The sequence below is a fragment of the Canis lupus genome, chromosome 9 (genome assembly GCF_003254725.2).
Source record: "Canis lupus dingo isolate Sandy chromosome 9, ASM325472v2, whole genome shotgun sequence".
In the NCBI taxonomy this organism is placed as follows: domain Eukaryota; kingdom Metazoa; phylum Chordata; class Mammalia; order Carnivora; family Canidae; genus Canis; species Canis lupus.
The window spans coordinates 34,862,551-34,877,517 of NC_064251.1; the positions used below are offsets into that span (position 1 = coordinate 34,862,551).

At 37.3% G+C, this 14,967-nt stretch overlaps 1 protein-coding gene across 13 annotated transcripts in view; it reads right to left on the reverse strand.

The window, feature by feature from the left end:
• The window catches only part of TRIM37 (tripartite motif containing 37), a 240,633-nt gene that overhangs the window by 220,914 nt on the left and 4,752 nt on the right, over positions 1 to 14,967 (reverse strand). For 12 of the 13 annotated variants that reach the window (XM_025440883.3, XM_025440882.3, XM_025440881.3 and 9 more), the window contains exons 3-5: positions 7,996 to 8,036; positions 5,417 to 5,533; positions 1,132 to 1,219 (exon numbers count right to left, since the gene is read on the reverse strand). In XM_025440883.3, coding sequence (XP_025296668.1) covers positions 1,132 to 1,219; positions 5,417 to 5,533; positions 7,996 to 8,036 — 246 coding nt within the window. Of the gene's footprint in view, positions 1 to 1,131; positions 1,220 to 5,416; positions 5,534 to 7,995; positions 8,037 to 14,967 lie in introns of those variants that run through there. The other variant, XM_049114152.1, reaches the window with a different exon arrangement.

The window sequence follows — 14,967 nt, forward strand, 5'->3', positions numbered from 1 at the left end:
TGCCCACTCTCTCTAAAATGAATAAAGCCTAAAACAAAAAAAACCACAACACCTTACTATTAACAGGTAAGTTCTTAGCATTGTCTTGTTTAACAAAAGCACCCAACCATGGTCTCTAAAATAAAAAAGATGTAGATTTTTGTATGTCCACTTAACATATAGAAAAGAATGTTCCCATTGCTTCTTACTAAATCCACATATTTAATTAAGTACTAAATTGTAAGAATTCAGTTTTTTCTACTCAGAACATTAGTACTCAAATCCTAGCAGAAAACTCTCTAAAATGAGCTCTACTGAACCATGTTGCCTGTCATTCTCTCCCTGAAATATGCTGATACCCAAAAAATGATCAATTCTTTTCTTTTTTTAAGTAGGTTCCAACTCAGTCTGAACTCATGACCTGAGCTAAGATCAGAAATCTGACACTTAACCAACTGAGCCACCCAGGTACCCCAAGAATGATCAATTCTTATTGCTAACAGCTATGTCTAGTTGTCTAGCAACTTCTGCTCCCACTACAACTAACTCTCCCCACCAAAAACCTATTGGGTTTGTTCTCAAGCCTATTTACATGAATTGCACCTAGTACATAGGTATACAATTTAAATATTAATTAAACAGTGAAACTGTGAAACAAAGGCTGTTTACAGGAAAACTGACTTGAGTGTTTTAGACTTGATAAAAGGTACAATGCCTTAAAAACTACTTTTGAATTAAACTGGAAAAAAGAAAAAAAAAACCCATAAGATCAAGATGTTTGCGTTCATATTGTTTCACAAATATCTAAAATTGTTTCATTTGAAACTGAATCTGGAAATTGTGGCCAGGACATCAGATCAACTGTCCTTTAATCAGAAATAAGACTTTGATCCTACAATAAAAGATTTACAAATATACATTTTCTATTTTTCCAACTAAAATAATGTATTTATGTAAGCAATGCACATTCCAAATCTATATCTCCCACAAAAGAAGTTTATGGTGTATGTGATACCTTCTGCTACAAATCAGATGCATTTAAATTTCAATCTATAAGCAGAGTAAAATAATATTTTCTATCTAAATCTAACAAGTATTTTGGTGCTTTCCAGTCTCTAGCTAAAAGTAATATGCTAAATTTTTTCTGCTCACCATTCCTCCCCAAAGTGCACACTGATGGCAGATACACTTCTTACAAGTCCAGCAAAATACACTAAGCTTTTCATGGTGATTTTCACATCTATATATTATGAAAAGAAAATATAGCTTAAATTAATTAAAATTATATGATAATTACTGAATAAATTCCTAAGTTTAGAAAACAAGTTAATTTTAAACAGATTATAACTCAGGAAACAATATAAAATGCATTCCATGCTTCTATAAGCTAAAAAAAATCATATGTGAACACAAAATCTTTTAAACTATTGTTTTCATTAATTTATAAAGACTCTATACAATTGTGACAAATGCAGATTAATTTTTTTTATTTTTTAAAATATTTATTCATGACAGATACAGAGAGAGAGAGAGAGAGAGAGGCAGAGACACAGGCAGAGGGAGAAGCAGGTTCCATGCAGGGAGGCCAACGTGGGACTCGATCCCAGGTCTCCAGGATCACACCTCGGGCCAAAGGCGGTGCTAAACCGCTGGGCCACTGGGGCTGCCCAGATTAATTTCTAAATAAAGTGTAAATATAGCATCATTTCCTAGCATCACTGTAAGTTCTATCTTATAAACAAATCACGAGTCCATACCTACATGAACACATATACATATAAAAATATTTGTCCCACATGTGGCCAATGCTAACAATCAAGACACACACATAATATCATACTCCCATGAGAAATGAGCACTTCAATTTTAAAAAATGAATTTCCCCTTAAAATGGATATCCACGTGTAAAACATTAATTTGGACCTGGTTATAAACTGAATTGCATCCTCTCCAAATTCCTATGTTGAAGCCCAATATAAATGTACTTGGAGAAAAAAAAAAAAAAAATGTACTTGGAGATAGGGTCTTTAAGGAGGTAAAGAAGGTTAAATGAGGTCCTAAAGGTGGAATCCTAACCGAACAAAACTGGTATCAGTCCGAGAAGAGGAAGATACCAGAAGTTTCACACACAGAGAAGAGGCCCTGTGAAGACACAGCAAGGAGGAACCCCACAATGTCAAAGAAAAAGGCCTCACCAGAAACCAAGTCGTTAATACCTTGACCTTAAACTTCCAGGCCCAATATTATGAGAAAATAAATGTATTCTGTAAGCCACCCAGTCTGTGATATTGTTATGGCAGCCCTAGCAGACAAAAACCATTAGCTTTTAACATGCAATATTTAACTTAAAATAGATAAAAGACCTAAAACTATGTAGCTCTTAGAAGAAAACATAGAGGAAAAGCTTTATGATACTGAATTTCAAAATTACTTCTTACTGACACCAAAAGCACCTGCAAGAGAGACAAAAATAAATAAAGTGAACTACATCAAAATTTAAAACTGAGGGTGCCTGGGTGGCACGGTCAGTTAAGCATCCAACTCTTGGTTTCAGCTCAGTTTGGGATCTCATTGTCATGAGATCCAGCACAATGCTGGAGTGTGAAGTCTGTATAAGAGTGAGTCTGTCTGTCTGTCTCATCTGCCTCCCCTCACTTGTGCACTCTCTCTAAAATACAGATCTTTTTACAAAATTAAAACTTCTGAGGGGATCCCTGGGTGGCTCAGCGGTTTAGCGCCTGCCTTTGGCCCAGGGCATGATCCTGGAGTCCTGGGATCGAGTCCTGCATCAGGCTCCCTGCATGGAGCCTGCTTCCCCTTCTGCCTGTCTCTGCCTTTCTGTGTGTCTCTCATGAATAAATAAATAAAATCTTAAAAAAAAATTAAAACTTCTGTACATCAAAGGACACAATAAACAGATTGGAAGGGCAATCTATGGAATAAGACTGTATTTGCAAAAAAAAAAAAAAAAAAGACTTATTTGCAAAGCATGTATCGATAAAGAGTTAATATCCAAAATAAAGAACTCTTACAACTCAACAAAAGAAAAAAAAAACTTGATTAAAATACAGGCAAATTGGGATGCCTGGATGGCTCAGTGGTTGAGCGTGGACTTCAGCTCAGGGCGCGATCCCAGTCTGGGGATAGAGTCTTGCATTGGGCTCCCTGCGAGGAACCTACTTCTCCCTCTATGTCTCTGCTTATCTGTGTCTCTCATGAATAAGTAAATAAAATCTTTTAAAAAATATATGGGCAAATGACTTAACATTTTTCCCCAAAGATGTGCATATAATCAATAAGCATTACAAAGAGATGTTCAACATCCTAATCATCAGATAAATGTAAATCAAAACCACAAGATATTTCCTCATACTCATTAGGATGGCTACCTAGGGCAAAGATGGAGAAATTGGAATCCTGTACACTGTTGGTGGGAATGTAACATGATGCAGTTGCCATGGAAAACAGTATGGAAGTTCTTCAAAATATTAAAAACAGAATTCCATATAATTCAGCAATATCACTGCTGGTTGTATTTCCAAAAAAATGGATGCCTGGCTGGCTTAACCAATAGAGCAGAGCGTACAAGTCTTGATCTTGAGCCCCATGTTGTGGTGTAGAGATCACTTAAAAATCTTAAAAAGAAAAAATTGAAGGCAAGGTCTAGAAAAGATGAATACCTATGGTCACAGTAGCATTATTTACAATAGCCCAAAAGTGGAAGCAATCCAAATGTCCATGAATAGATGAACAGATAAACAAAATGTGATACACATACACAATGGAATATTAATTATCCTTTAAAAGGAATAAAATTCTAATATAAACTACATTATGCAAAATCAAGGAATAGTAGCAAAAAGACAAACACTGTACGATTTCACTTGTATGAGTAATCTAGAGCAGTCAAACTTCTAGAAGAAGCAGGAAATAAAATGGTGGCTGCCAAGGTTGGTAGAAGGAGAAATGGGTAATTATTTTTTTTTTTAATTTTTATTTATTTATGATAGTCACAGAGAGAGAGAGAGAGGCAGAGACACAGGCAGAGGGAGAAGCAGGCTCCATGCACCGGGAGCCCGACGTGGGATTCGATCCCGGGTCTTCAGGATCGCGCCCTGGGCCAAAGGCAGGCGCCAAACCGCTGCGCCACCCAGGGATCCCGAGAAATGGGTAATTATTGTTTAATGGGTAGAGAGTTTCAGATTTGCAAGATGAAAAAGTTCTGGAGATTGGTATACAATATGAATATATTTAACACTACTAAAGTGTATCCTTACAAATGGTTAAGAAGTAAATTTTATATAAAGCGTATTTTACTATAGTTAAAAATTTTTTAAGTTTTTGGTTGCCTATTAAAGAGACACACTGTTGCATTTCTTTAAAAAATATATATTTGATTTACTTACTCATGAGAGACACAGAGAGAGACAGAGACACAAGCAAAGGGTGAAGCAGGCTCCCTAGGGAGCCTGATGTGGGACTTGATCCCGGGATCACGCCCTGAGCCAAAGGCAGACACTAAACCACTGAGCCACGCAGGCTTCCCCATAGTTGCATTTCCTAAAAAGCTTTTCACTAGGGGCACCTCTGGCTCAGTTGGTTGAGCATCTGACTCTTGATTTTGGCTCAGGTCATGATCTCAGGGGTGAGAGATTGAGCCCCATGTCAGGCTCCACACTTATCAGGGAGTCTGCTTCTCTGTTTTTCCCTCTCCCTCTGCTGTTCCTCCTGCATGCTCCCTCTATCCCAAATAAATAATCATAAAACAAAAGCTTCTCACTAATAAAGTACCCTGAACTTAAATGCATCAATAGGTCTACATTTTATATTTTTCATTTGCAAGTAATCTGAATACCAAATGGAAATAAAAGTGTAAAAAAATCAGCATGTTAGATACTATCTGGAAGCTCAATTAGCATGATTCCACACTACCAAATTTAGAACACCCCTTTTATAATATAGGAAATTTATCGGAACAATTCTTTATCAATGGCATATATGCACCTTCAGCAAACCAAGGAAAAAGGGACCAAGAGGTAACAAGACAAAGAGAGGGACGCCTGGGTGGCTCAGCAGTTGAGCTTCTACTAGGATCAAGTCCCACATCGGGCTCCCTACTGGGAGCCTGCTTCTCCCTCTGCCTATGTCCCTGCCTATGTCTCTTATGAATAATAAAATTCTTAAAAAAAAAAAAAAAAAAAAAGAGCAAAGAGAGATTAGCAAACATTAGCAGTTTCACTCCTTTTATGAGAGGCTCTCATAAAAGCAGCCAATCAAGAATTAGAAGCGTCTTTCAAAACAGTGATACCCATACCATGCCAGAAGAAAAATACTTAAATGTTCATCTATAAACTGAAAAAGAAACTTTCAATAGTATCATTAAAGTAACATATGGCAATATCTATGAAATATTTGAACAAAAAAACTGAGGGCATACTTGTCCTTTTCATTTTCTTCATGTTTGGTGAGACTGCAGAGTTGAAGAGTATCAAGTTGCTGTGTTACTTCTTCTGCCCAACGACAGTTCACTAGTTCTCTTAGCTGGAGTGGAGCACTGGAGAAAAAATATGTATATATATTCTAATTCAGAAATTTAAGACTATTTTTTAACATAAACATATTCCAAAGGTAATCATGTGAGATGATGAATGTGTTAATTAACTCAATGGAATCTTTTCACAATACATACATATGTCTATCATCACACTGTACACTTCAAGTATCTTACAATTTTATTTGCCAACTATACCCCAAAATATTAAAAACACAATTACCATATAATCCAACAATATCATTTCCAAGGTATATATTCAAAAAAACTGAAGGCAGGTCTAGAAGAGATGCACACCCATGATCATAGAAACATTATGCATAGTAAGCCCCAAAGTGGAAGCAATCCAAATGTCCATCAACAGATGTACAAATAAACAAAATGTGATACATATACGTGATGGAATATAAATCAGCTTTAAGAAGGAATTAAACTCTGACATATGCTACAACATGCATAAAACTTGAGGACACTATAGAGTGAAGGAAGATAGTTGCAAAAAAAAAAGAAATTATCAAATAAACACATTCCTCAAAACCGAGCTCACAATCATATTCATATCATATTACTATTAAAATAATAAGTCAATGAAAAGTATGGTTTGCAATTTATTCTTACCTTAATGTCATTACAAAAAGAATTCACATTATAGACTGAATTCTCAATTCCTCAGTCTAAAGTTACACTGTCCAAAATGATAGCCACCAGTCACATGTGACTATGTAAAATTCGAATTAAAATTAAATAAGAAAATTTCATTACATAGTCACTAGACAAATTTCAAGTGCTCAACTGCCACATACCTAGTGGAACTAGATAGCAAAGCTATGGAATATCTCATCAATACAGAAAGTTCTATGTGATAGTGGTTTTCTTAAAAGTTAATTAAAAAAAATAATACAAAGTGAAAATGGACAATCAAATAAGATGAAGAGGTAGTGTGAACAAAAGTGAAATATAAGTAGCTAAATATGTTTCAAAAGATGCTCAGTTTCAATTATTTATTTATTTATTTATTTATTATTTATTTATTTATTTATTTATTTATTTATTTATTCAGAGAGAGCAAGAGAGAGGCAGAGACACAGGCAGAGGGAGAAGCAGGCTCCATGCAGAAAGCCCGATGCGGGACTCGATCCCAGGTCTCCAGGATCACACCCCGGGCTGCAGGCGGCGCCAAACCGGCGCCAAACCGCTGAGCCACAGAGGCTGCCCTCAATCATTTTTTCAAAAGTGTATTAAAGGGATGCCTGGGTGGCTCAGCCGTTAAGCGCTTGCCTTTGGCCCTGGGCGTGATTTTGGAGTCCAGGGATCAAGTCCCACATCGGGCTCCGTGCATGAAGCCTGCTTCTCTCTTTGCCTGTGTCTGCCTCTCTCTCTCTCTCTCTCTCTCTCTTCTGTGTGTCTCTCATGAATGAATAAAATCTTAAAAAAAAAAGTGTATTAAAAACAAGATGTTTTTCATTTAATGGAATGACAAACAATAGATTGGTAATAATCAGTATTGGCAAGACTTTTGTATCTATTATTAGGAAGGTAAAATGGTAAAAATCTTTCTTTCAATGTAATCTGGCATCATTCTATGAAAAAACCAAAACTGGAAACAACCTAAATGTCTGAATATAAGCATAAATAAATCAACATATAGTCACACAATGGATTATTATTCATACTCTTTAAAAAATGACATATATGTTCACATTATCAAGGAAGGTCCTACCATATTTTATATTAAAAAAACCAAAATAGTATATCATTGGTTATATTTCTAGAAAAAAACTGTATGTATCAGTATACTCCTAGAAAAATGTCTAGAAAAATAGATATGAAATCTAAACATTTCTTTTGAAAGTGTTATTTAATGAAAAGATCAGACATGAAGTATCTGAAATAGAAGGTCTTTTCATTTTATCTGTATTAATTAGAAAACTTTTCAATTTTAGGGGTGACTGGGTGGCTCAGTTGGTTAAGCGTCCAACTCTTGATGTTGGTTAAGGTCATGATATCAGGATCATGGTTTGAGCCCCATGTTGGGCTCACACTGGGCTTGAAGCCTGCTTAAGATTCTCTCTGCCTCTCCCTGTGCCCCTCCCCACCCACGCAGGTTCAGGCTCTTTCAAATAAATCTTTAAAAAAAAAAAAAAAAAAAGATTCTCTCTCCCTCTCCTCTTGCTCATCCTCTTCCCTCTCTCTTAAAAAAACAAAAACCAAATCAAAAAAAAAAAAAAAACCATTTTAAACTCTAAAAAGTTACAGAATGAGTCTCTAAAAGAAGGTAAACAAAGTATCTTATAAAATTCTGAGTCAGATAAATTAGTTTGCATTTCTTTATCTGGACAGATTGCTTACTGTATTCACAAAGAGAAGAAATGTACCAGTTTGCAGAAAAACTGATTATTAGGGCATACTCTAACCCTATCGCTTTACTATTTTCCAGTCACAAATAATCATAGCAAAACCCTTACCGGCAATGAGGACATTGAGCTCTCTGCTCCGTCAGCCAGCGCTAAGGAGGCAAAAAATTAGATTTTGATTTTAGAAACATCATTACTTTAATTTGTACATACTGAATACTTACATACCAAATTTAATGAGTGTAACTCTCTAGTGCCTGTATTAATTATAAGGAACTTATAGAAATAGCAGGCAATCAATCTACTATCTCCTTCTCATTATCATCATGACGGGGACAAATTTTCAAAGGGACAGAACTCATTCCAAAGTTAAGAAGCTATTCTCCATAGGAAAGAAGTGATTCTAAGGCTATCTGGATCTCACAAGGAAGATGTTGATAATCTTGACAAAAACAATGATACAGTGACCATCACTGTAAAACCGGTTTTCTAAAAACAAACCAGTGATGATATACTAACCTCTCATAAAATATCTGAAAAAGTCTAAGGTACTATTAAATTCCTTTCTGAAAAGTGAACTTATTTTGAAGAATATAATATGGATATATAAATTAGACCTAAAATATGAATAAGAATACAAAGCTTTATATCTTAAAAGTTTTATAGTTCAGTAGTGGAATATTTGCATTGTTTGGTTTCTTTACAATTATAAAATGCTTTTATAAGAACAATATTTCTACAAAACTTCAAATTTTATTAATTTAATCCCTTTATTACTAGATAGGGAACAGCTGTAGATCATATAAAAAGGAGATGCTAAGGTTTTCTGAATACCCTTCCAAAAACAATAGCTTCACAGTTAAATATTAAATGTTTTAATTGAGCAGTAAACGTTTCAAGGCAAGTAACTATAATCCCATACCTATGTACTCCCTATAGCTGTTATTTCTATTTCTACAAAAGAAGATAAGCTTTAAAAGTCAAATAATTGACTCAGAAATGAAACTTCCAAGGAAACCTTAAAGATTAACAAAAGATAAAATAAGGAAAAGGGTACCTCACAGCAAAAAATATAAAGCTGGAAGAAAAAAGAGACACAAAAGGATTCCTCTGTTCTTAATAACCTTGAAGATCATTTCTTTGGTCCCTCTGCAAATGTAAGATTTGGGTCAGTATTCTTCCTCTCCAACAATGCTCTGCTAAATTCATAGCACTCTTGTAGGGCTGCCTTTAGCCCACATCTCTCTAGTCTCATTTTCTATGTCACTCTAAGGAACCCAACAAGGTTAAATCTTTAGGCATATTTCCTCTTTGCCCAGGATATTCTTTTAGAGAGAGAGAGAGAGAAACAAGTGGGGGGGGGGGGGCAAGAGAGAGGGAGCAACAGACTCCCCACTGAGCAGTGAGTCTTGATCAATTTGGGTCTTGCTTTCAAGACTCTAGATCATGACCTGAAGCTTAACCCACTGAGTCACCCAAGGTACCCCAAACCCAGGATATTCTTCAACTATATTATTCCTACTCATCCTTTAGATTTGTTTATATGTCACTTCCTCCTGAAAGCTTACCCTGATTCTCTACAGACTACCATAGGAACCTGTACTTCTACTTCATTGTGCCTGTAATACTTTATTTCACTGACTTAGTTGTTGGTGTTCTCTGCCCTGCTAGACTATAAGCACTATATGAAACAAGACACATGGGTGGCTGCAGGTTAGGGATCCAACTCTTGATTTCAGCTCAGGTTATGATCTCAAGGTTGTGAAATGGAGCCCCATGTCAGGTTCTGCGCTCAGCATGGAGTCTGCTTGAGTTTCTGCCCTCCTCATCCCTCCTCCTTGCTTATTTGTGAACTCTCTAAAATAAATAAAAACCTTACCAAAAAAAAAAAAAAGAGACAATGGCAGATACTGAACTGCAAAGCCACCCTGGCATCACTGAATTCAAGAGTATATTAAAAAGACTAGGGACGCCTAGGTGGCTCAGCGGTTTGGCACCTGCCTTCAGCCCACAGCAGTGATCCTGGAGACCCAGGATCGAATCCCACATCAGGTTCCCTGCATGGAGCCTGCTTCTCTCTCTGAGCCTCTCTCTCTGCCTATGTCTCTGCCTCTATCTCTCATGAATGAATAAATAAAATCTTAAGAAAAAAAAAGACTAGGCAGGGACGCCAGAGTGGCACAGCAGTTCAGCATCTCTCTTGGACTCAGGGCACATGATCCCAGAGTCCCGGGATCAAGTCCCACATTGGGCTCCTCATGGAGAGCCTGCTTCTCCCTCTGCCTATGTCCCTGCCCCTCTGTGTCTCTCACGAATAAAGAAATAAAATCTTTAAAAAAAAAAAAAAAAAAAAGGACTAGACAGCATGACCAAGTGAGAGTTACTTCTGGAATACAAGGAAAGTTAACATAAAAAATCATTCAATACAATACATCACATTCTTAAAATGAGGGAAGAAACCCACACGATCATCTCAACTGATACAAAAAAAGACCTGACAAAATCCAATATCCTTTCATGATAAAAACACTCAAAACATGAAAAAGAGAATTTCCTCACTTAAGTCCATACATAAAAAAAAATCCAGAGTGAATATCATACTCAGTGGTGAATAATAACTTTTTTCTTAAGATCAGGAAAAAGACAAGGATGCTCATTTCACCACTTCTTTCTAACATAGTACTGAAAATTTCACAAGTGCGATTAAGCCATTAGAAGAAATGGAAAGCATCCCAACTAGAAAAGTAAGTCTTTGCTTGCAATGAATGACATAATCTTGTCAGTAGAAAACTCTAAAGATTCCACCAAAAACTGTTAAACCTAATAAGCAGATTCTCTAAAACTGCAGAACACAATTCTTAAAAACACTTACATTTCTATATGTTAGCAATGAAGAATTCAAATAATTAAGAAAATATATCTGTAACATTAAAAAAAAAAAAAAAGGTAAAATACCTAGGAACAAATTTAACCAAAGAGCTGGAAAATTTATATATGGAAAACACCAACAAAAGAAATGAAAGCAGCCCTAAATAAATGGAAAGACATCCCATGTTCATGGATTGAAGATATACTATTACTAAAATGACAATATCATCCAAAGCAAACTATAAGGGCATCTGGGTAGCTTAATCGTTGAGCATCTGCCTTTGCCTCAGGTCACGATCCTGGGGTCCTGGGATCGAGTCCTGCATCAGGCTCCCCACAGGGAGCCTGCTTCTCCCTCTGCCTATGTCTCTGCCTTTGTGTGTCTTTCATGAATAAATAAAATCTTAAAAAGAAAAAAAGCAATTTACAGAATCAATAGATGTCTTATCAAAATCCCAATGGTGGGGATCCCTGGGTGGCGCAGTGATTTGGCGCCTGCCTTTGGCCCAGGGCGTGATCCTGGAGACCCGGGATTGAATCCCACGTCGGGCTCCCGGTGCATGGAGCCTGCTTCTCCCTCTGCCTGTGTCTCTGCCTCTCTCTCTCTCTCTCTCTCTCTCTGTGACTATCATAAATAAATAAAAATTAAAAAAAAAATGGTGCTTTTTACAGAAGAAGAGAAACCCATTCTAAAATTCAAAAAGAAACTTAAGGGACCCCCAAATAGCCAAAACTATCCCAAAAAAGTTCATGTACACTTAAAACATGTTTTATGTCAGTTATATCTCAATTTAAAAAAAGGACTCATTTCCTACTTTGAAAATTTATTACAAAGCTACAGTAATCAAAATAGTTTGTTACTGGGGTGCTTGAGTGGCTCAGTCAATTGAGCATCTGACTCTTTCCAGATCATGATTTTGGGTCATGAGATCCAACCCCACATCACACTCCATGCTCAGCAGGAAGTATGTTTGAGATTCTGTTTCTCCTTCTCCCTTTCACCCCACTCACTCACACACCCTCTATTAAAAGTCAATTTAAAAAAAAGTTCATAGCACTTTTCTATATAAATAACAAAAATTATCAGCAACCCCTATATCCACCAACAGGTGACTGGATAAACAAATTATGGCATACACATACAATGGGATACTACTACTCAGCAACAAGAAGGAATACTATTGATCCACACAACATACATATATTTCTAAATAATTTTGCTGAGTGAAAAAAGCCAGACATGAGAGAACATAACATTCCATTTGTATAAGAGTCCAAAAAAATGCAAACTTATCTACAGTGACAGCAGTTTAGTGGTTTCCTGGGAACAAGACAAGTGGAGGGAGGGAATGAATACCAAGAGGCACAAAGAAACATTGGGGGATTGTAGATATGTTCACCACCTTGATTGTAGTGATGGTTTCTCAAGTATATACATTTGTCAAAATTTACCAAACTGTACACTTTAAATATGTGCAGTTTACTACATGTTAATTTTACCTAATTTTTAAAAACTGCAAAGTTAAAAAAAAAAACAAGAATCAGTAATTATAGGCAATCATAAAATGCTACCGATGCTGAAAATCAAGAGTCAAAACAACAACAACAACAAATACTGGGTAAGAAAAATGGAAGCAAAAAAATGGGAGAAAATACAAAAATAAGAACAAATAATGACAGAATCAACTGAGAGTAGCTGCAAGAATGAAGGAGACCTAGCCTGAAAATACAGCCAATGTTCCCATCATTTGGTTCCCATCATTGTGTACGGAGGCACTAGACAGTCATGGGTAGAGCAATGGCCTGGGAGTGAGTCCAGTCTTGGTATGTCAACAGCTACCATGGGACTTTGGACAAGTCTATTCATGGGTTTACACCACTTTGTTTTATCCAATGACACAAGTATCTGGCCTGTCACAGACAGTTAAATTTCCATAGTCAACAGAAATGGGATGGAAGAGAAAGAAAAGGCATACAATAAACAATATTACCATTTGGTTGGGGGAGTGCCCAATCACAAGAACTTTGCTCCTGTTTATTACCACCCCCCTCTTCCCACTCATCTCTCCAGCATCCTTGTTTTCTCTTTACTGGTTCAATCCCAATGAGACATAAACCTTCTCAACCCACCGCCTTTTTTTTCCCTTTACAACAAAATTCTGAGAATTTTTATACTTGCTGTCTCATTTGCCTCCATTCACTACCATCAAGTTTTTGTCTGCATTGTTCCACTGAAACTACTCAAGATTACCAATGACCTACACATTCTCAAATACAAGAGTCAATTCCCAGGCCAGAACCACAAGATACAGTTAACCTACTCCTCTCTGAAACATGATTTTCGCTTGAACTCTACGATGCCTCTCTTGTGGCTCCTTTTTGTTATTCATTGCTGAATCCTCCTCCTCCTCCTGATCTCTAAATGTTGACTGCCCCAGAGTTCAGACCTAAAAAATCTTCACCCATGAGGTAATCTGGTGATCTCATCAAGTGCCTTAAATACAGGCAGCCCAGGTGGCTCAGCGGTTTAGCACCACCTTCAGCCCAGGGCCTGATCCTGGAGACCTGGGATCAAGTCCCAAATTGGGCTCCCTGCATGGAGTCTGCTTCTCCCTCTGCCTGTGTCTCTGCCTCTCTCTCTCTCTCTCTCTCTCATGAATAAATAAATAAATAGTCTTTAAAAAAAAAGTGTCTTAAATACTATCTACATGCTGGGTACCTGGGTGGCACAGTGGGTGAGTGTCTGCCTTTGGCTCAGGGTGTGATCCCAGGATCCTAGGATCGAGTCCCACATCAGGCTCCCTATGGGGACCCTGCCTCTCCCTCTGCCTATGTCTCTGCCTCTGTGTGTGTCTCCCATGAATAAATACAATCTTAAAAAAAAAAAAAAACTATCTACATACTAGTAATTGTCTCTAAATCCCCTTTCTCCACTCCAGATTCATATTTCCAACTGCCTACATCTCCAGTTAGATGTATAATAAAAATCTAAAAACACAAAAACAAAAAACAACCCTCAAACCTGACATAACTTGGGAGTGACTGGTGGTTCAGTTGTTAAGTATGTAACCTTCAGCTCAGGTCATGATCCTAGGGTCCTGTGATCCAGCCCCATGTCAGGCTTCCTGCTGAGCAGGGAGTCTGCTTCTTCTCCCTCTGCCCTTCCCCTCTGCACATACTTTCTTCTCCTTCAAATAAAATCTTAAAAAAAAAAAAAAAATTGTACATCTATAGCCTACCCAACTTGTTCTTCCCCAAATTTCTTCTATCTCAGAATATTAGAAAACCATTAATTCATCCAAATGCCGTATAAAGGGGATCCCTGGGTGGCTCAGCGGTTTAGCACCTGCCTTTGGCCCAGGGCGCGATCCTGGAGTCCCAGGATCAAGTCCCACATCGGGCTCCCGGCATGGAGCCTGCTTCTCCCTCCTCCTGTGTCTCTGCCTCTTTCTCTCTCTCTCTCTGTCTATCATAAATAAATAAATAAATCTTAAAAAAAAAAATAAAGTCCTAAAGCCTATAATTAAAACAAAAACAAAACAAACAAAAATGCCATATAAAACTTTCCTCACATCCCTTCAATAAGCAAATCCACTGCCTCTACCTTCAAAACATATCCAGAATAGCTCTATTTTTCACCACCTCCACTGTTACACTCTAGTCTAAACCACCATTCACATCCCAACTGGTCTCCTCACTTCCTCTCCCACCTGCCTACAGTCCAGTTTCTACATAGCAAAGTAATAAACAAAATCTTAAAAAAAAAAAAAAAAAAAAAAAAAAGGAACCTCTTTATTTATGAGAGAGACAGAGAGAGACAGGCAGAAGAAGCAGACTCCCCAGAGCAGGGAGTCAGATGCAGTACTCAATCCCAGAACTCAGGGATCGCGACCTGAGCTGAAGGCAGATGTTTAACCAAATGGATCACCCAGGCACCCCAAGTGATAGTTTTTAAACATTAATTACTTCATATCATTCCAAAGCTTTCAATGGTTACCATCACAGTTAAAATTCAAAGTCTTTACCAAGGCTCCACATTATATCTCCAAACTTATCTCCTTTCCCTCTCTCCCTTTGTCCACTCTGCTCCAGCCACGTTGGCTTCTTTGCTATTTCTCACAGGGACTTTGCCCCTTCTGATTTCTCTGCCTGGGACTTTCTTCCCCTAGATATTCACATCATCCCCACATTTTATTCTGGTCTCTGCTCAAATGT